Source organism: Tasmannia lanceolata, unplaced genomic scaffold (genome assembly GCF_043159265.1).
Source record: "Tasmannia lanceolata isolate RefF3 unplaced genomic scaffold, GAP_Taslan_0.1 ptg000005l, whole genome shotgun sequence".
Classification (NCBI taxonomy): domain Eukaryota; kingdom Viridiplantae; phylum Streptophyta; class Magnoliopsida; order Canellales; family Winteraceae; genus Tasmannia; species Tasmannia lanceolata.
Window position 1 is genome coordinate 17,022,693 of NW_027518682.1, and position 22,124 is coordinate 17,044,816.

The 22,124-nt window shown below is 37.8% G+C and overlaps 1 protein-coding gene and 1 long non-coding RNA gene across 2 annotated transcripts; one reads left to right on the forward strand and one right to left on the reverse strand.

Moving 5' to 3' along the window:
* Positions 1-369: 369 nt before the first annotated feature.
* LOC143876734 (uncharacterized) lies at positions 370-6,300 on the reverse strand. Its single transcript, XM_077378430.1, has 5 exons — positions 6,137-6,300; positions 3,542-3,582; positions 890-973; positions 748-804; positions 370-638 (listed from the first exon to the last, which is right to left on the reverse strand). The coding sequence occupies exons 1-5, from the start codon at positions 6,255-6,257 to the stop codon at positions 561-563; spliced, it is 381 nt and encodes a 126-aa protein (XP_077234545.1). The 5' UTR covers positions 6,258-6,300; the 3' UTR covers positions 370-560.
* Positions 6,301-10,767: 4,467 nt separating this feature from the next.
* On the forward strand, positions 10,768-14,346 carry LOC143876733 (uncharacterized). Its single transcript, XR_013250463.1, has 3 exons — positions 10,768-10,925; positions 14,138-14,239; positions 14,323-14,346. It is a non-coding gene; the product is annotated as an uncharacterized LOC143876733 (long non-coding RNA).
* The last annotated feature ends 7,778 nt before the right edge of the window (positions 14,347-22,124 follow it).

A 22,124-nucleotide genomic window follows, 5' to 3' on the forward strand; every position in this document is an offset into this window, starting at 1 on the left:
TTGCGAGTCAAAAACTAATTACTGGACTCAAATTTACGTTTAGGCCCAGTTCCTTTTAGATTTCGAGAACCGGTTGAATCCAAAACTAATTATCGGACTCAAATTTATGTTTAGGCTCCTTCGTTTTAAACTTTGAGAACCGGGTACAAGTCCAAATTGATTATTGTACCCAAAAAAGTGTTTAATATAGAGTCCAATAATCATTTTTAGACTTAATCGATTGTCAATCCAAGACTCACAATCAGTTCTCAAAGTCCAAAACAAGCCGGGCCTAAAATACGAGGCAAAGATTGCCTGCTGTCTGGCTGGTGAAGCACCACTAGTCTATCAAACTTTCTCAATCCAACCTTCATCAGATGATCTTAGACCTGTGATCAACCGCTTGAATATTTGAAGAAGATGACTTTTCTATCAAAGTTCTGATCAAATTGGAGACCATAGGTAACTCATTGTGCCAACCAAGTATGAATTTTGGCCATTACCATGCAACAAGAGTACGGCAGGGAATTCTTCCTTCACTACACTATCAAGCATGACCTGACTAAAAAAACACCTGAAATTTATGTGTTGACTGAGAACTTATGTTTGCATTTTGGACACTCATAGAAAACAGTCTGCCCTTCATCTGCCGATCTCAACTGCGGAAAAGAATAATGGAGTGATCAAGATTGATGACAGATGAGTCCAAAAAAATAATTAAGATGTATGCTAGTTTAGAAGATATGCAGCTCTTATAGTTCAACATACCTGTCTAGTGTAATATTCAAGCTGCGGGTGGTGGCACTGAGGACATGCTTCGTTAACCTATCAAAAAAAGTACAATGAGAATAAATGGCATTTGAAAACAAAAATAAATAACTTGAGCCTTTCACCAGATTAGCTCACTTACCACTGCCCTTTGCACCCTGTCTGCGGCAGCGGGGATTCGGCCAAGTTGCACAAAAGGCTCAATATTTAGCTCTCTTCTGATATCCTGAAGTAGGAAGCATTTGACAGACTTCAGAGCCATAAAGAAAAGAGATGTGCATTTCAAAACATGATTAAATGGAAACAACTCTATTCCTGAAAGCCCAAATACATAATCATTTTCTCAATATTTAGCTCTCTTCTGATATCCTGAAATAGGAAGCGTTCGACAGACTTCATAGCCATAACGAAAAGAGATGTGCATTTCAAAACATGATTAAATAGAAACAACTCTGTTCCTGAAGGCCCAAATACATAATCATTTTCTCATGCTCCATTATATTTAGATGGGACAAATTTCCGTAAAGGCAAAAAAATTAGATAAGATGTCTAAGCATCCAAAGCAATGCCCAGAAAATTTCACATTTAAGTTCATCAAAAAGCAAGAATGTATTCTCTATCCAGTCCCTGCATGTATTCCTTCCAAAAAAAAGAGGTTGGACCAACACTTTATTTCCAAAACTGATAGCAAATACTGATTAAAGTGGGCAGGGATTTTCACGTTGGTTTCAGTTAGATATGCATTCCCAAGCTCCTGGTTAACTCTGATTTATGTTTTCTTTTAATGGCAATTCTGATTTATGTTCTTAGGCCAGAATCTGTGGTCAACCATTCATTGCCTGTGAACTGAAAGTTAATTCTGATTTATGTTTTCTTTTAATGGCAATTCTGATTTATGTTCTTAGGGCAGAAGCAGCGGTCAACCATTCATGCGAATTGAAAGTTAAACCAGCCCCAATTTGTTTGAAGTTAGCAGGATCATACAATTAATGCTCATAAGTGGCTCTGAACTGATAACAGTTCCTGAATTCACTCGTCAGAAGTACTTGGAACGCGGCTCGTTCCAGTACGCGGTACGGGAACGAGTACAGTATACGATGGTAGCCCGGTACGCGGTACGATGAGGATAGGCTAAGTTGGTTCGCTATATGGGGTCGCGGGTCGGTTTGGACTGCTAATCCGGGTCGCTCTGGTGCTCTCTCTAATTTAATGTTATGCCAAGAGATGCTAAAGCGGCCTTATCTTAAATATGACGGTCAAGCATATCAACTGGTGGTTGATGACAGTTTTTGGAAAGGTAATCACATTTGACAGCTGTTTAAAAAAGAAATTAAAACTTGTAGTGCCCATATCAATATTTGGGAAAGGCTTGACAATTGTTTAAAAAATAGGTTAAAACTTGAAGTGCCGATATCAGTAGGCCTGTGGTCGGATTTTTTTTGTTGGGATTTTAAGTGGTTGCATGCCTTCAACGGCTTCCCTTCTCCTTCATCTCTCTGCGAAAGCAAGAAAGCAGGGAAGGAGATTTTACAATACTGTACATGGATTGTATTTCGATTGGCGATTTTCTGTGGAACAACATATGTTTCAGGTTAGTCTCTTTACCTCTTCCCAGTTTGCTGTTTTTTTGTTCTCTCTCTCTCTCTCTCTCTCTCTCTCTCTCTCTCTCTCTCTCTCTCCTGCAGGTCGCCTGGGTCTCCATTTTTGGCGATCCGGGTAAAAACTGACACACATTTCGGGTCGGTGACCCTGGATTGCGGGTCAGAGGGTGGGGGCGATCCCGGTACCCCGAACCAGATAGTCCCAGATCCCATTCAAGATAGAAAGGGATAAGGCCCCCAATATAGTATAACAATAACGACAAAAAAAAAAACCATTGCACAAAAATTTCTTTCAAAGAGATTTCAGCAAGGTAACTAATGTCAGCTTACCTGTCAACCGGCCGATTTTGAGCAAACTTAGACGCCGAGTCTTGAATTTAGACTTGACTTTCTTGAATTAAGACTTGACTTACTAGAACAAACAATATCTTGAGTAATCCCAAAAACCATGCTATTAATAATCAACCCAGTTTCAAAATAGAATTTGATAATGAGGAAAATGTTCCTGAGCTATAGCTCAAAAACACATGTGGCCCCACATTTTTGGGGGGATCCAAAGCATTCATTCAAAAGGCCCTTCCACGGATAGGGTGTGTACCAAAAATCAGCCCTCATGATCATCATAACCCAATCAAAGGTGGAGGGGAAAATGGACAGACAATGTGTGTCCATGTTTCTGCCCATTTTTTCCCTCCACAAATGGCAGGGTTAGGATGATCCTATAGGGCTGATTTTTGGTACACACCCTATCCATGGAAGGGCTTCCAAATGAATGCTTTGGATCCCCCCAAAAATGTGGGGCCACATGTGTTTTTTAGCTATAGCTCAGATAAGCTTATATGAGCTATAGCTCAGGAACAATAATCATTAATACCCTGTAGAAAATGACCATGCTCATTTTCAAAAATTTCATTCTTATTCACATCATGTAAATTGTATTTATTCATAGTATATCATCCACCAAAGATAAATATGAAAAAGAAATAGAAATAGCAAAAGAGAGTAAAAGTAAAATAAAAAAAATCATTTTTAGTGTTTATACAATTTATGAGTCAGCATGGCATGGGTGTTCCTAGACAAGCGTGTTTTTGTCTTTCCAAGTTTCAAGATGCATTGATGTTCAACATGTGAGCGACAAGACATGGTAACATAGCACAAGATCCACTATAATACTAGCTGAAGTGACAACATACCTCAGCAGTGATAGTGTAAGACGTTTCTTTTCCTTCAATCTCTGAAAAAGGCAACTATAATTGATTTAGTGATGCAACAAGCATATGAACATATTTCGCAACCTCAGTGTTACACACAGAAAAGCTGATAAGCAAGACAGGATGCCAGAATAATATAACTAACATAAGAGCAACGGAACAAAAGAGCCACCCAATATTAAAATGTAAAGAGAAGATTCGGTATGAAAGGATGAAAGCAACACGCAAAGCCAACACATTCTAAGAAATGATTAATTGGTTGTATCCATTATCAAGTGTCTACATGCTTCCACCCATTTCAGATAGAATTTAGAATGATTGACACCCAAGGTTCAGTTTCCCAATAAGCAACATCCACTAAAGTACCCAAATTGTTAAGGACATTTTAGGCATCAAATATTGCCAGATTCTTTACTACCATTAATGCCAGATTCTTTTTTACTGTCGGCAAACTGAAGGATGTTTTCACTTGGTCTCAGATGCCACCAAAAGGCATTTCCTTCAGCTTCCAATTAGTCCACCAGTGCAACAATCCCTCTGGCGGTATTATTCAATTTGGATTAGGCTTCTCGCACGAGAGTGTCAAAAACTACTACGTGAAAATCGGCATTTTCTTCACGCTTGAGAAGACTATCCAAAGCACGTTTGACATATGTCCTAATAATGGTGCAGAAGTCTTCTTCTCTTCTCGGTGCTATGAAATCATTATAGGTACAGTTATTGCAACATGGAGTATTCCTAGGGTCATAAGCTCCGCACTTGGGGGCTGCAGCCGCCATTCCTACTAAAAAAATAAGAGAGAGCTGGTGAAGGCAGAAGATAACCCCCCCCCCCCGCCCAAAAAAAGAAGATAAAACCACTGTGTAATGGGAATACCCTTCCCCAGTATTGCTGCTTAGCATGTTTCTTTCTTGTGTTTGAGACTTTTTATTCTGTTTGTTTTCTTTATGCCTGGGTATGGGACCACCATGCCAGCAGATGTTTGTTTCCTGATTTATTGATAAAATCATTTCTATTATCTTTCAAAAAAGAGCCATTTTTTAACAATAAAAGACAATCAATTAACTCAAGCCAACCTTACGGACTTCTTATCCAACTTGCGCCCGTAGCCAGGTAAAATGGGTTAAGAGTTAAGACCATGAAAGCTTCAGCAACCTAACGTAGAAAATAGTCGTGCCTTCAAGTCCATCAAATATACAATCAAAGAACTTGTTCAATACCCACAAACTCCAATAACGCAACATCCTGAAAGAAAACTCCCAAACAAAATTTAAATGTTTTCCTATATGCTAAAAATATAAGCAAAATCAATATTTTTCTATCATGTAAAGTGGTACCAAACAGAAGGTCCAGACTAGAGCATCGATAATACATTTACTCAGCCTTAGAAGCATTCGTCACACTCCAAACTTTACATCTCAAGAAAGTTAATAAAGTTTAGCAAACAATCTAGTTGCCATTCTATATAATTGGCCCTCCACATTTCTAATTTCCTAGCCCGAATGGTTTATGCCTTTTTTGTTATGCTACTACTACCAGGATTTCAATCAACGCCCTGATGGTCGCTTAAGTATCATATTTCTAGAAGCGCCAAAAGTATAATTGTACTCGTATATTCCCCAAACACCCTCATTTTGACACTGGTTGGGAATTCCTATAAAAATAAAAAGTTATTATTAAAAAATAACCTCATTGTAATTCCACTCATGCCTTGGCTCATCAATCCCATGATTACAGCCCACTAAAAAGAACTTGACAAAAATTATACCACCTCGTGGTTTAGGTAGGAGGTCATAAGGTACTTCACCTGCTTGAGAATTTCTAGCCAGGAGGGGGGGGGAACGAAGATGTACACTTGCATCATTTACCAACCTCTGGAGTCTAGATTCACTATTTGAAATATGTTATCAATAAGTGGTGCATGTTTCCTACCCCATGCCTACTAGACCCATCTATATCCCAATCCGACTTAATCTATAATATGAAAAGAAAAAAAGAACATAAAATTCTCCATTCTCAAGCCATTGTGGCATTAGAGAAACAAATATATATATATATATATATATACAAGATTCCCCCTAAAGTAAATTTTTGGACTAACCCATTCAGACCCAGTTGACTGAATTGAATTTGGCGTACACAGTTCATGAAATTAACAAAAGAAAGTAGGAAAAAGAAGAAGAATAGATTGTATCAAACCAGACTGGAGTTCCTTTTGCTATGTGTTCCTGTATAAAAAATATTGTGTATGCCACTAGAAGATTTTTCATCCAAAATTTGCTGTTTGACTAACGACATTACGTGCCGGAAAATTTCTATGCTTGAAGCAATCAAAGTCAGCTATAATCCACTACTAAAGGTGCTGCATTTGGGTGAACATACAAATTGCAATTTAAGTGTAAACTGCAATGTAGAAGATATACCAAGATTGCAAAACGCTAAGTAGGGCCTGACTAGGTTAAGCACGTAACAATAACCAGTCTAAAGGGACCTAAAGGACACCCAAACTGCACCTTGAAAAGAAAAAAAAGACAGTTTAGGAAAGTGAAAATATAAGAAACACAAAAATTATCTAACCTTTGACATCCCGCTTGAATCCACAGAGAGGGCAAATAGCGTGCTTGAGAGAATTCAAGGAAAGCAACGTCCCACACATGCTGCAGAAGAGAAAATCGTGCGCATTACAAGACGACGCCATGGAATTTTACAGGACCTTACGCTTTCAATACGTCCTCTGCAACCCTAAAACGATGGGTGGGGGTGTTTTGTATCTTTTATTTAGGGTTTTAGAAGGGGTCACTCACCGTATAACAGCAACCCTAAAACGAATAGGCTCTCGGTTAGTCACTGGAAAACTCATTTTCTATAGGCTATATAGGCCCACAAATCCTTTTTTTTGACAAAAAATATCCGGTGTTTGGATCTAGGGAAAAAATTATGGAAAAACAAATCCATGGAAAAAAAAATTTGCAAGGTCTAGTAGATTTTAGGCATCAAATATTGTCAGATTCTTTACTACCATTAATGCCAGATTCGTTTTTACTGTCGGCAAACTGAAGGATGTTTTCACTTGGTCTCAGATGGCATCAAAAGGCATTTCCTTCAGCTTCCAATTAGTCCACCAGTGCAACAATCCCTCTGGCGGTATTACTCAATTTGGATTAGGCTTCTCGCGCAAGAGTGTCAAAAACTACTACGTGAAAATCGGCATTTTCTTCACGCTTGAGAAGACTATCCAAAGCACGTTTGACATATGTCCTAATAATGGTGCAGAAGTCTTCTTCTCTTCTCGGTGTTATGAAATCATTATAGGTAGTATGGCGCAACCCAATCCTTGTTTTGTTTTGCAAGTTTCTAACGGATCCCCTTCTTTTCTTTTCTTTTTGAATCTAAATATCTAAATAATAAGAAATTCGCTCTTGACAGTGAGATATGTTGTATATGTAAATCCTAGATGTGAAAATAGGCAGAGTTATTGCAACATGGAGTATTCCTAGGGTCATAAGCTCCACACTTGGGGGCTGCAGCCGCCATTCCTACTAAAAAAATAAGAGAGAGCTGGTGAAGCCAGAAGATAAACACCCCCCCCCCCCCGGAAAAAAAAAGAAGATAAGACCACTGTGTAATGGGAATACCCTTCCCCAGTTTTGCTGCTTAGCATGTTTCTTTCTTGTGTTTGAAACTTTTTATTTTGTTTGTTTTCTTTATGCCTGGGTATGGGGCCACCATGCCAGCAGATGTTTGTTTTCTGATTTATTGATAAAAACATTTCTATTATCTTTCAGAAGAGAGCCATTTTTTAACAATAAAAGAGAATCAATTAACTCAAGCCAACCTTACGGACTTCTTATCCAACTTGCCCCCGTAGCCAGGTAAAATGGGTTAAGAGTTAAGACCATGAAAGCTTCAGCAACCTAACGTAGAAAATAGTCGTGCCTTCAAGTCCATCAACTATACAATCAAAGAACTTGTTCAGTATCCACAAACTCCAATAACGCAACATCCTCAAAGAAAACTCCCAAACAAAATTTAAATGTTTTCCTATCTGCTAAAAATATAAGCAAAATCAATATTTTTCTATCATGTTTTCCTATTTTGGTTCTGTAATCGAGATAGATACCAATCCTTGTTCTATAAATCGAGTAATCCTAAAAGTTGTTGTATCTTATGTTGTGGCAGCCAAAATTTTGGGTCATATCCACTCCGCTCCACACATTATCATATTATAATCACCTCGGAAATATTCAGGCTCATATGGTTTATCATGAAAAAATGTTGGATGGCCAAAGAAAATTCTTGCCCACTCTCATTTAGTATGAAAAATATATCACTTGATCCCTAACTCAGTCACTGGTCTAGTTTACTCCTTTTGTCACTTCATTTATTCTTAAAGTTATTTTTTTCTAGGGAGAGCATGATGAGTCCAAGATTGGAGGATGTGAAATCAAATCTTAAACCTAATATCTGAGTTGTTACAAAAACCGATATGTTTCCATTTCCGTCGTGACCAAAATGTATTTCGAAACTGAAACCTGAAAACTTGCATGAGAGAAGATTAAGAAACAACTTAAAGGTAAATTTCTTCTAATTGATTTAAGTCCATGTCTTATTTTAGATATATTAGAATCTATAGCAAGAAGATACGAGTGTGAAAGTATATACAAAACTTTTCCAACTCTCTAAACATATACTTAGATCTAAGGTGTAATTGGTTTCGTGCTATATTGCAAAACTTTGATTGCCTTTCCAGGATCATGTTACGTTATACGGGTGATGGTAGATGCAATGAGATTGACTACTTAAGTGGAAACTTGATTGAGAAATTCATACATGATAGGCATCCATATTGTAAAAATGGAAGAATTGAATCAAGTCGCTATGATAGAGGATCAATTGGCCGTAGATAATTAAATTAGGTGCATGCGATTAATATCACGCCAACATAAAACAATTGCTAAATGTTTTGAGCGTAGAGAAGTTGGCCATCATTCTCATGTGTCCAAAAAGAAAATTTGCAAATGTAGGCAATTTCATTCAAGAAGAGAAAAATGACGAGAAAGGTTAGAAAGAGCTCAAAGTAGACCCAACGCTTTGATGATGTGGAAGAAGCTGAGTGATACAAATAAAGGAGATCCAAGAGTTTGAACCCCCAAGTTTGGGTATAACAATACTTACTGAAAATTAGATTAATATTACCCAAAAATACGAAGAAGAGTAATCCACCACATCTTCGATTCATTCAAGCTTCCAGAACTTCAAAGCTTTTCAACTTGAATATAATCTCTAAGGTTAAACTCCATCTCCCTTGCTCCCATAGTTATAGTGGAGAAATTTACATTGAAAAGAGAAATATAAAATAATTCCTAATGGTAAGTTCTAAACATAGGAAATTAGAAAACATCACTTTTCAAGGCATAGTAAAAACTATCTCCCCAAAACCAAGGTGGACTCATGGCCATGGGAGACAACAAAATGAGAGAAAAGAAGGAGGAATATGGAGGGCACCCCTTTTTGGTTGGACTACCCTGGTAAAATCCCAAAACTACCTTTCCCTTCGTAATCTCTTCCTATTCACTCCTTTGTAGTGATTCCAAAACTGCATCTTTGCTTTAATTGCAGCTCCTATCATTCTTTGTCCTCTTCCTTTTATGCCCTTGACTTTTATAGAAATCGAGCCTAGGGCCTATCTGATAGTGTGTGAATCCTCCTTATGGTTGGTACGCCATACTTTGGCTGCATAACTGAGGAACTACAAGACCAGATAGTGGCGTAAGTCTCCTCATCCAATGTGCAAATTTTACAACACAAGACTTACAAGATCAATCTGGAGGTGATGATGGATTAACAGCGGATGCATCACTGGATTCAGCAAATTCAAGCTGTCTGAGTTTTAAGTATTTCCAGTTATTCTTGCTATACAAGTATTTTTCTTTTCGCATCTATCTTTCTGCTTGTTTTCTACTTTATTTTTCTGAAACCCAAAGATACAATCTCTACATTACTTGAGTATCTAACATTGGTGCATGTAAACAGATGAAATTATATATAATTTTCAGTTTTTTGAATTGTATTTCTCATTATTGAAACCAGCACGATGTGTTTATGTTTTAATTTTCCCTTTTAAATCAAACTAATCTTGATCCCTTGAATGAAACTCAAAGCTTAGATTTTGCATCTGATTAACGTAGTGCTTGATGATATTTCTTTTGGTTTATGAAGTTCTATGACAGACTTTCTAAACCACCATAATGTCTTTGTCTTTTCTTTTTTCTTTTTAAATCATACAAATTCTCTATTACATGAATGAAACTCAAAGCTTAAATTTTGCATCTGTTTATAGACCTAGTGCTTGATGATATTTCTTTTGGCTTTATGAAGTTCTATAACAGATTTGCAGATATTCTCCTAATTATCCTAGCAATTGTGCATTTCATAACATTCTGGACAGAATCAGAAAGACTGGGGAACTTTTGACATACATCCGAACTTTGAAGATGTATAGTTGGGAGCTTCTATTTGCCAATCGGTTGATGGAAACGAGAGCATTGGAGGTGAAACACCTATCGGTAAGCAATGCTGCTTTGCAGCTAAGCTCCTCAATTTTATGGAAACTCCTCTCTCTTCAGCCTATTGTGTAAATTACTTTACTAACATTTGTAGCAGTCTTTACCAGACTAGAAAGTATTTGGATGCATGGTGTGTATTCTTTTGGGCAACGACACCAACACTATTTTCTCTGTTCACATTTGGACTCTTTGCATTGATGGGGCATCCCCTGGATGCTGCTACGGTATCACTACTTACAGACCTATTTCTTAGCACAGTGATATTCAGTCTGGCAGTGATTTTCAATGGAGCACTGTGTTTCTTGTTGAGGAAAATAATACCTTTCCAGTTACCATGCCACACTTGCAGGTGTTCACATGTGTTGCTTTATTCAACACTCTCATCTCTCCATTAAATTCATTCCCATGGGTGATTAATGGGTTGATTGATGTAAGCCTCTGAATGTTATATTGTCAGTGAGCTGCACATTTTTGTAGGAATTTTATTAATTGAAATGGTATGTTCCATCTTGAGTGCATTCCAGGCCATAATATCTACCAGGAGATTGGGCAAATTCCTCTCCTGTTCTGAGCTTAATTCTGAAGTGATACAGCCGTCTGGTGAACTGTTATGTGAAGCAGATCATTCATCTTCATGTCCATTTGAAGGCCAAGTTGATACTTCACCTGAACTTATGGCCATTATTTTCCAAGATACATGTTGTACTTGGTCAAAAAGTGATGAAGATGGAGATAACGCAGTCTTAAATCACATAACTATTGACCTTCCTAAAGGGATCCTTATTGCAGTAATTGGAGAGGTCATTTCTCTGCCTTCAGGAATTTTGAGAGTTCCTTGTTATCTGTTCGTAGCTTACACATCATGTAGCCTTAATCAATAATGGAAGCATACTGTATTTTTCTGAATGGATTATTAGTTCACATGACTTAATTTTTATGCTGTGCATGAAAATGAATTTGTAAATTGTACATGCAACTTAGTTCTAGAAGATGTTGACCATTGAATTTAGTTCATCTAATGGTTCATGCTAAAATGTGTTGTGAATCAGCTTGTATTTAGTAATATATGCACCATGTTCGTTCAATAAAGATTCAACATTTTTGCATTGGTCTAGTTCTTTTCTGTTAAACCCTCAAATGATCTAATCTGTTAGTAGAGTTGAATTCCAATGTTTGTTGGTCACTTGATGATCTTAGATGCCATTAACTGATTAATAGAATTTGATTACCAGGTTTTTGCATCAGTGGCTCATTAATACATACCACTAAAATCCATCCAATAAATTTTTCCTTTTTTAGGAATGGGTAACCATGTCCCACTCTCTCCCTACCCATGCCTAGAGTCTATTTCTCATGGAAACTCAGTTGGCACATGTGTCTTGTAATCAGTTGCACTAAAATTTGCGTTGACGAACCACTATTTGTCTTGTTTGTGTTGGGACCATTGTTTCTAGAAGTGAGGAGTGCCAGTTAAGTCCAATGCTGATATATTGCACATTATATATCATTGACGGGGACAATCTCGTATGGGTGGGATTCTTGTAATTATGCAATATGTGTCTTATATATAATCCACTTAAGTGGCCGTTGGTTTTCACTCTGAAATCTCATGAACACTCGTTCTCCTCTTCTCTCTTCCCCACCATTGTTCCCTTCTTGGTTTATTTTGCAAGATTGATTCACAACTTGGTATCAATCGTCATGATCCAAAGGACAATGTTTCTTTTTCTTCAAGTTTCGAGCCTTGAGATGAAGTCAGGGGTCTATGACTGATCTCAGGAATCATATGGCTGCACTTTTGGGATGATGACAACCCCTAGGATCTATATCACATACACTTTATGTGATTTATTAGTAATTTTTAGTGAGTGGTTGAAGCAGTTGAATTAGGGTTTATACTATATGAGAAAAGTGAAGAATAAAAGAAGAATACAGAGAAATTTGTATGCGTAGTTTTAACCAAGGTTTTAAATTTCCATCGAAACCGGCAGAAACAACCAAAATGTTTCTGTTTTCATCCCCACCAAATTAGAAACTGAAGCGGCTGAAATGCATAACCAAAATCCTAAGTATAATAGTGGTATACCGTATACTATCTTAGTATGTATTACATAATTATATTTATATCAATGTCATACAAAATGTGATGCATGTATAATGTATAAATATTTATATGAAATTACCTGTGAAATTTAGCATGTACAAAATTACCATACACGCACGACAATACATTTCACTAGGTGTTTGATGTTTTAATTTTTAAACTATTATGGATGGTTGTCTTCTGTAAGTGATGGTTTATAAATTTGTATTTATGATTATTCTAGCATTTCTCGAATTTTCATCTTTAAATTCTATCATTTGCATATATTTCTATATGTTTCCTTGATTTTACAGAATTTCCACTGAAATTTCCATCCGAAACATTTCCGTTTCTATGGTGACCGAAACCAAAACCGAGACCAAAATTTAAAACATTGGTCTTAACCCACAAAAACCCATATAAATATAAACATAACTTGAAGAAGTACAAAAATGCCCTCACAGGCGACTTATTTTGTATATGCCCCATCTACATAATATAATCAGATTCACGAAAACCCATATGAATATGAAGATAACTTGAAGAAATTACAAAAAAAATGCCACTCATAAGCTATACTTATGTGTAATAGGCCCCATCTACATAATATAATCTCTAATTAGTCCCATGATAGGGCCCTTGACAACATAAATAACTAATGAACATAATGAAGTAACCCTCGATTGGGCCTATGATGACACTGTTGAGATCTATTGAGATAGATTTATTTAATAATCCCATGAGGAAATTTTAGTCTTTTAGTGTTTATTATAAAGAATAAATGCTAGATATAGTGAGTCACACTTCACTTTCATTTTCTCCTTTGTCCCCAAACCTTTCTTCGTCTCCTCTTCTCCTTCCTTCCCTATAACAAAGAATAAGTATTTCTCAAAGGAGAATTCTTTCTTCCAGCTAGTATCTCTTTAATGTAGGTGGTGGTAGTCCCATTTAGGAGTCCTGACAGTGCTATAAAAAGGTGCATGCCCCATTCGGTGCATGCCTGGGTGGTCAACTGCCTGCTTGAAAGTCACTTTGTTGTCCCCAGCGTGGTTGTATCAATGGGCATTCTGACAAAATCTTATCTATTCGCTTCATCCATGCAATGTGGGCAAACAAATAAAAGACTAAGTGCCCGTTTAGCTGTCATGCTTTCTAGGAATGCAGCCCCTTGTGGTTGTCACACCAGCTAATGGGATGAGACCAACTTGGAGGTGTCTTCATTTTGTTCATGTTTTATTGAAACGATGCATGTGAAGCTGCCATTTCATCTTGATTTTTGTGGACGCCCAAATAAGCCAGCCCCAATATTTGGCAATAAGCCCATTCTCAAATGTCAGTACCCAAGGTTTGTGAACACCCAAATTGGGTCTAAATATAGAGGAAAGTTTATGTTGGCTCCAGAGTTTAAGAGTTTAAGTGACCTAGCTTAAATAATCTTATGAAAAGATAGGACACTTCATGCCAAGCTTGTCAACCTTTTTCCACAACCCACTAAATATATTAAGCCTGTCCTGATGACCTAGGTCCTAGATTAAAGGGACATAAATATCACCCACGTGAGGAAGATGCATGTAGGAAGAAAATCTTCTAACTAGAAATGAAGGTTTACTTTATTTGACTTCCATAAAGTGTTGCTTCCACAGAAGCTACAAGTTAAGCTTACCTATACTTTAATGTAATCTATCGTTACAAACTTACAATACAATGCAAGTTCAAGACCTCATTATATGTACATTTGTTTAGCTAGGATAATATAAAGCCAATTCTTGTATTCTTGTAAATATAAAAATCTTAAAAATGAAAAAAATGATTTTTTTCCAGGAATGTTGATCATCTAAGAATTTTGGTAAATATTTCTCGTGTGGAAGATCTCATATCTGCTTCATTTCATTCATGTTTTATCCTTAACAGACAACTGCTTGTGGTCAGGTTGGTTCCGGCAAGTCATCCTTTTTAAATTCTATTCTAGGAGAAATGAGGCTCATTCATGGATCTATACATTCACATGGATCAATAGCATATGTACCACAGGTTTATTTTTTCCTGGCATAAACTTTTTTGATATCTCTTTTCAATTTTATCTTCATGCTAGTTGCTTTCAATGGCAACTGTAGATCCCATGGATTCTCTCAGGCACAATACGTGACAATATCTTGTTTGGAAAGGACTATGACGCAAAAAGGTTTACATGAGTCAATTTCAAAATCCTTGCTTATTCAATTAGAAATTTCTTTTAGGTTCTCCTGTTTCTTTAGATTACAACCTCCATTTCTCTTTTGATGTTTTGCTGTGAGACACATTTTATAAAAGTCACCTTGTTGGTGATTGATGAACTATGCCAGCCTATCACGTCACACTCCAAACTTTACATCTCAAGAAAGATAATAAAGTTTAGCAAACAATCTAGTTACCATTCTATATAATTGGCCCTCCACATTTCTAATTTCCTAGCCCGAATTGTTTATGCCTTTTTTGTTATGCTACAACTACTAGGATTTGAATCAACGCCCTTATGGTCGCTTAAGTATCATATTTCTAGAAGCGCCAAAAGTATAATTGTACTCGTATATTCCCCAAACACCATCATTTTGACACTGGTTGGGAATTCCTATAAAAATAAAAAAGTTATTATTAAAAAAATAACCTCATTGTAATTCCACTCATGCCTTGGCTCATCAATCCCATGATTACAGCCCACTAAAAAGAACTTGACAAAAATTATACCACCTCGTGGTTTAGGTAGGAGGTCATAAGGTACTTCACCTGCTTGAGAATTTCTAGCCACGGGGGGGGGGGGTTCTAGATTCACTATTTGAAATATGTTATCAATAAGTGGTGCGTGTTTCCTACCCCATGCCTACTAGACCCATCTATATCCCAATCCGACTTAATCTATAATATGAAAAGAAAAAAAGAAGAACATAAAATTCTCCATTCTCAAGCCATTGTGGCATTAGAGAAACAAATATATATATATATATATATACAAGATTCCCCCTAAAGTAAATTTTTGGACTAACCCATACAGACCCAGTTGACTGAATTGAATTTGGGGTACACAGTTCATGAAATTAACAAAAGTAGGAAAAAGAAGAAGAATAGATTGTATCGAACCAGACTGGAGTTCCTTTTGCTATGTGTTCCTGTATAAAAAATATTGTGTATGCCACTACAAGATTTTTCATCCAAAATTTGTTGTTTGACTAACGACATTACGTGCAGGAAAATTTCTACGCTTGAAGCAATCAAAGTCAGCTATAATCCACTACTAAAGGTGCTGCATTTGGGTGAACATACAAATTGCAATTTAAGTGTAAACTGCAATGTAGAAGATATACCAAGATTGCAAAACGCAAAGTAGGGGCCTGACTAGGTTAAGCACATAACAATAACCAGTCTAAAGGGACCTAAAGGACACCCAAACTGCACCTTGAAAAGAAAAAAAAGACAGTTTAGGAAAGTGAAAATATAAGAAACACAAAAATTGTTAGCCTTTGACATCCCGCTTGAATCCACAGAGAGGGCAAATAGCGTGCTTGAGAGAATTCAAGGAAAGCAACGTCCCACACATGCTGCAGAAGAGAAAATCACGCGCATTACAAGACGACGCCATGGAATTTTACAGGACCTTACGCTTTCAATACGTCCTCTGCAACCCTAAAACGATGGGTGGGGGTGTTTTGTATCTTTTATTTAGGGTTTTAGAAGGGGTCACTCACCGTATAACAGCAACCCTAAAACGACTAGGCTCTCGGTTAGTCACTGGAAACTCATTTTCTATAGGCTATATAGGCCCATAAATCTTTTTTTTTGACAAAAAATATCCGGTGTTTGGATCTAGGGAAAAAATTATGGAAAAACAAATCCATGGAAAAAAAAATTGCAAGGTCTAGTAGATTTTAGGCATCAAATATTGCCAGATTCTTTACTACCATTAATGCCAGATTCTTTTTTACTGTCGGCAAACTGAAGGATGTTTTCACTTGGTCTCAGATGCCATCAAAAGGCATTTCCTTCAGCTTCCAATTAGTCCACCAGTGCAACAATCCCTCTTGCGGTATTATTCAATTTGGATTAGGCTTCTCGCGCAAGAGTGTCAAAAACTACTACGTGAAAATCGGCATTTTCTTCACGCTTGAGAAGACTATCCAAAGCACGTTTGACATATGTCCTAATAATGGTGCAGAAGTCTTCTTCTCTTCTCGGTGCTATGAAATCATTATAGGTACAGTTATTGCCACATGGAGTATTCCTAGGGTCATAAGCTCCGCACTTGGGGGCTGCAGCCGCCATTCCTACTAAAAAAATAAGAGAGAGCTGGTGAAGCCAGAAGATAAACCCCCCCTCCCCCAAAAAAAAGATAAAACCACTGTGTAATGGGAATACCCTTCCCCAGTATTGCTGCTTAGCATGTTTCTTTCTTGTGTTTGAGACTTTTTATTCTGTTTGTTTTCTTTATGCTTGGGTATGGGACCACCATGCCAGCAGATGTTTGTTTCCTGATTTATTGATAAAATCATTTCTATTATCTTTCAGAAAAGAGCCATTTTTTAACAATAAAAGAGAATCAATTAACTCAAGCCAACCTTACGGACTTCTTATCCAACTTGCCCCCGTAGCCAGGTAAAATGGGTTAAGAGTTAAGAACATGAAAGCTTCAGCAACCTAACTTAGAAAATAGTCGTGCCTTCAAGTCCATCAAATATACAATCAAAGAAATTGTTCAGTATCCACAAACTCCAATAACACAACATCCTCAAAGAAAACTCCCAAACAAAATTTATATGTTTTCCTATCTGCTAAAAATATAAGCAAAATCAATATTTTTCTATCATGTAAAGTGGTACCAAACAGAAGGTCCAGACTAGAGCATCGATAATACATTTACTCAGCCTTAGAAGCATTCGTCACACTCCAAACTTTACATCTCAAGAAAGTTAATAAAGTTTAGCAAACAATCTAGTTACCATTCTATATAATTGGCCCTCCACATTTCTAATTTCCTAGCCCGAATGGTTTATGCCTTTTTTGTTATGCTACTACTACCAGGATTTCAATCAACGCCCTGATGGTCGCTTAAGTATCATATTTCTAGAAGCGCCAAAAGTATAATTGTACTCGTATATTCCCCAAACACCCTCATTTTGACACTGGTTGGGAATTCCTATAAAAATAAAAAGTTATTATTAAAAAATAACCTCATTGTAATTCCACTCATGCCTTGGCTCATCAATCCCATGATTACAGCCCACTAAAAAGAACTTGACAAAAATTATACCCCCTTGTGGTTTAGGTAGGAGGTCATAAGGTACTTCACCTGCTTGAGAATTTCTAGCCAGGGGGGGGGGGGAAGGAAGATGTACACTTGCATCATTTACCAACCTCTGGAGTCTAGATTCACTATTTGAAATATGTTATCAATAAGTGGTGCATGTTTCCTACCCCATGCCTACTAGACCCATCTATTTCCCAATCCGACTTAATCTATAATATGAAAAGAAAAAAAGAACATAAAATTCTCCATTCTCAAGCCATTGTGGCATTAGAGAAACAAATATATATATATATATATATATATATACAAGATTCCCCCTAAAGTAAATTTTTGGACTAACCCATTCAGACCCATTTGACTGAATTGAATTTGGCGTACACAGTTCATGAAATTAACAAAAGAAAGTAGGAAAAAGAAGAAGAATAGATTGTATCAAACCAGACTGGAGTTCCTTTTGCTATGTGTTCCTGTATAAAAAATATTGTGTATGCCACTACAAGATTTTTCATCCAAAATTTGCTGTTTGACTAAAGACATTACGTGCCGGAAAATTTCTATGCTTGAAGCAATCAAAGTCAGCTATAATCCACTACTAAAGGTGCTGCATTTGGGTGAACATACAAATTGCAATTTAAGTGTAAACTGCAATGTAGAAGATATACCAAGATTGCAAAACGCTAAGTAGGGGCCTGACTAGGTTAAGCACGTAACAATAACCAGTCTAAAGGGACCTAAAGGACACCCAAACTGCACCTTGAAAAGAAAAAAAAAGACAGTTTAGGAAAGTGAAAATATAAGAAACACAAAAATTGTCTAACCTTTGACATCCCGCTTGAATCCACAGAGAGGGCAAATAGCGTGCTTGAGAGAATTCAAGGAAAGCAACGTCCCACACATGCTGCAGAAGAGAAAATCGCGCGCATTACAAGACGACGCCATGGAATTTTACAGGACCTTAAGCTTTTCTCTGCAACCCTAAAACGATGGGTGGGGGTGTTTTGTATCTTTTATTTAGGGTTTTAGAAGGGGTCACTCACCGCATACAGCAACCCTAAAATTCATTTTTTTGACAAAAAATATCCGGTGTTTGGATCTGGGGAAAAAAATTATGGAAAAACAAATTTGCAATGTCTAGTAGATTTGCAATTTTCGACGGAAATACAGAAGGTTTGCGGGTTTGGGAAAAAGGGCGCTGATATTCCCCCTGACGGCTGGCTAACGTTAAACGTTAGGATATGTCACTTTCCCACCATCTGACCGGTCTCTCTCTCCACACACTCACACTCTCTCTCTTTCTCTCTCCACACACAACATGAACAGTTGGTGGGCCCAACAGAAATCGTTGGGTAAGAGTGTCAATTTTGGCTCGGGCTCGGCTCAAAAAAAGCTCGGCTCGAATCCTTAACGAGCCGGGCCGGCTGGCCAGGCTCGTTAAGGCTCGTTAAGAATTTAATATATTTAAATATATATATTATATATTAATATATACACTAAAAGGGTTGTCTAGGGAGTGAAAGGGGGAGGCAAAATATGTCACTTCTTTTTTGGAACCCCATTTGTTACTTAGACCACCCCTCGTAGTGTAAAAAGAGTAGTAAAATAACACTAGATAGGGCTGCCCGGGAAAGATGAGAGGTGTGAAATTAATATAATTCGAGCTCGATAAGGTTCGCGAGCCTAGCCGAGCCTGACCGAGCCGAGCCGAGCCTGAGCCGAGCTTTTGAGCTTAATGAGCCGAGCCCGAGCCGAGCCTGGCCAAGCTCGGCTCGGCTCAGCTCGTTTACACCCCTACCGTTGGGGGAATGGTGGGCCCATCTTTACACAACGTAGGCCCCGCCCATACCACTGTAGGAGAATCCAAACCGTTCATTTGATGGACCATAAACGTAAATAGGTTGCGTCCCAAAATATCATTTCCATAGGCAGATCCTAGCCCTCCAATCTAAATAGAAACTACATCTTATACAACCTCTATAGATTGTAGGGTTGTGATCATCCTGTGGAAATGATTTTTGGGGCACAACCAACCCTCCGATCTAAATAGAAACTACATCTTATGCAACCTCTATAGATTGTAGGGTTGTGATCATCCTACAGAAATGATTTTTGGGGCACAACCTATTTACATTGTGGCCCATCAAATGGACAGCTCGGATCATCCTATGGTCTGAACGGTACACTTCGTTTTCAAAAATATGGGTGGGGCCTAAATTGGTACCAACCACACCATAGGATGATCCAAACCATGGACGGCTTGGATCATTCTATGTTGTGGACGGTACGCTTCAATTTGAAAAATATCAGTGGGGCCTACGATTGGGCCTTAATGTTAGTGTACGACCAACTCCATAGGATTATCCAAACCATGGACGACTTGGATCATCCTATGTTGTGGATGGGCCTTAATGTTACTGTACGACCACAGGATGATCCAAACCATTCATTTGATGGGCCAACCCTTTTGGGGGGGCACAACTGATTTACGTTATGGCCCATCAAATGGACGGCTCGGATCATCCTATGGTCTGGACGGTACACTTCATTTTCAAAAATGTGGGTGGGGCCTAAATTGGGCCTTAATGTTACTGTACGAACCACACCATAGGAGGATCCAAACCATGGACGGCTTGGATCATCCTATGTTGTGGACAGCACGCTTCAATTTGAAAAAAATTCGATGGGGCCTACGATTGGGCCTTAATGTTACCAACTCCATAGGATTATCCAAACCATGGACGGCTTGGATCTTCCTATGTTGTGGACGGGCCTTAATGTTACTTTACGACCAACTCCATAGAATGATCCAAACCATTCATTTGATGGGCCACAATGAAAAATATTTTGGGACGCAACCTATTTACGTTTATGGCCCATCAAATGGACGGTTTGGATTATCCTATGGTGTGGTATGGGCGGGGCCTACGTTGTTCAAAGATGGGCCCACCATTCCACCAATGGTTTCTGTTGGGCCCACCAACTGTTCCTGTTGTGTGTGTCTGTGGAGAGAGAGAGAGAGACCGGTCAAATGGTGGGAATACGTTAGCCAGCCGTCAAGAGGGGAGGGGGAGGAATATCAGCGCCCGGGAAAAATCGTTTTTGAAAAAGAAAAATTTCTGATGTAAAATTTTCAATAGAGATAAATCGATGCACCGAATAAGTGATATAGGCACAATCATATTTTGATAATAGGCACAAACTCAGCTTGTTTGCATATGCTTTAGGCGGCTGTCAAAGGCTGTTGCCGGTTGGGAATTGTAACAACTCTTTAAGCTTTATAGAACAGATGAGTTCACACCTATTATCAAAAGATGGTTGTGTGGATATCATTTCCCTTTTATTTTAAGAAACCCTGCAGTTGAAAAATCCTTTATCAGCAAACATATTTTTCATTTCCAAAATTTAGAAGAAAATTTAAGTATTTAACGGTTAAGGCTTATTTAGTAGTTCAAGTTACATACAATGAAAAAGCAGGAAATTTTGGGATTTTTTTTTTTTTTCAGACTTTTCAAGAAATTTCCTACAATCCAAAGAGAGCTATTTAGGCCTTATTTGTTTTGGATTTCAAGAATAGTTTGTGAGCCCAAAACTGATTATTAGACTCAAAATTACTTCCGTGTTTGTTTTGGATTTTGATAACAGATTGTGAGTTCAATAATGAGTCCAACAATTCAGGACGGCCAGGTTTGTTTTGGATTTTGAGAACCGACCGCGAGTACTAACAGATTATTTGATTCGAAGTTAAACCCACAATCGGTTCTCAACATCCAAAACAAACATGGTGATAGTATCTTGAAGAGAATAACATTGCCAATAATCAGTTTTGGACTTCTCAATAGTATCTTGAAGAGAATAACATTGCCAATAATCAGTTTTGGAATTCTCAATATTACATTCCCATGCTTTGTGATAGTATCTTGAAGAGAATAAAGCCAATGTCAGAGCATAGGGGAGCCCATGTATTTGTCAGGGAAGAGCTGAGAGAAGTGAAAGGGCCAGAGCCAGATGTAAGTTCACTATCAGATTGGAGTCCATCAGTTTCCGGTTGAAGATAAATCAAACCCTCAGAATCAGTTTCTGGAGAACTGAAATGGCTCCCTTCAGTTTGAGATGGTTTGAAAAACATAATTATCAAGGGCAATTTGGCTAATACAATTGCATGGGCAAATAACAAGAATTGTGGTCCTTGGCTAGCAGATTGACGAAACATGGGAATGGTGAGGATCATTCGCCTGCGAATAGCTTGGCGGATGAATTGGCTAAGACAGGTATCGAACATTTGACTATTGTTATCGATCTGGCGGATGTTATGGGTGTGACCCCTATGTAAACAACGTTTTGGTTACCTGAATTCTATATATTTATGTAATGGGGACATTAAAAAAAATAATAAATAAATATATAAATCAAACCCTCAGGCTAGGGAGAAGTATTTTTGGTTTAGGATGGATCAGGTAGACTAATGAATTGGGCTGTCACCATATGGTAGTATTATTCTTCGGCGTTGGTAGAAGAGAGCAAGTTCACAACTGATTTACAGATGGATCATCAAGTTCAAATCTGGCTTATCTCATCTTTGCAAACACCCATGTACATTATAACGAAAATATTTTGAAGACGCCCATAGCGAGCAGGGAGTGGCAT

Excerpts from the sequence above, each read along its gene's own strand:
- LOC143876734 (XM_077378430.1), bottom strand. The coding sequence starts at position 6,257 with ATGGCGTCGTCTTGTAATGCGCACGATTTTCTCTTCTGCAGCATGTGT. Across the intron at positions 974-3,541 it reads CTTACACTATCACTGCTGAG|GATATCAGAAGAGAGCTAAA; the intron begins GTATGTTGTCAC and ends TTCCTACTTCAG. Across the intron at positions 639-747 it reads TTGAATATTACACTAGACAG|TTGAGATCGGCAGATGAAGG; the intron begins GTATGTTGAACT and ends TCTTTTCCGCAG.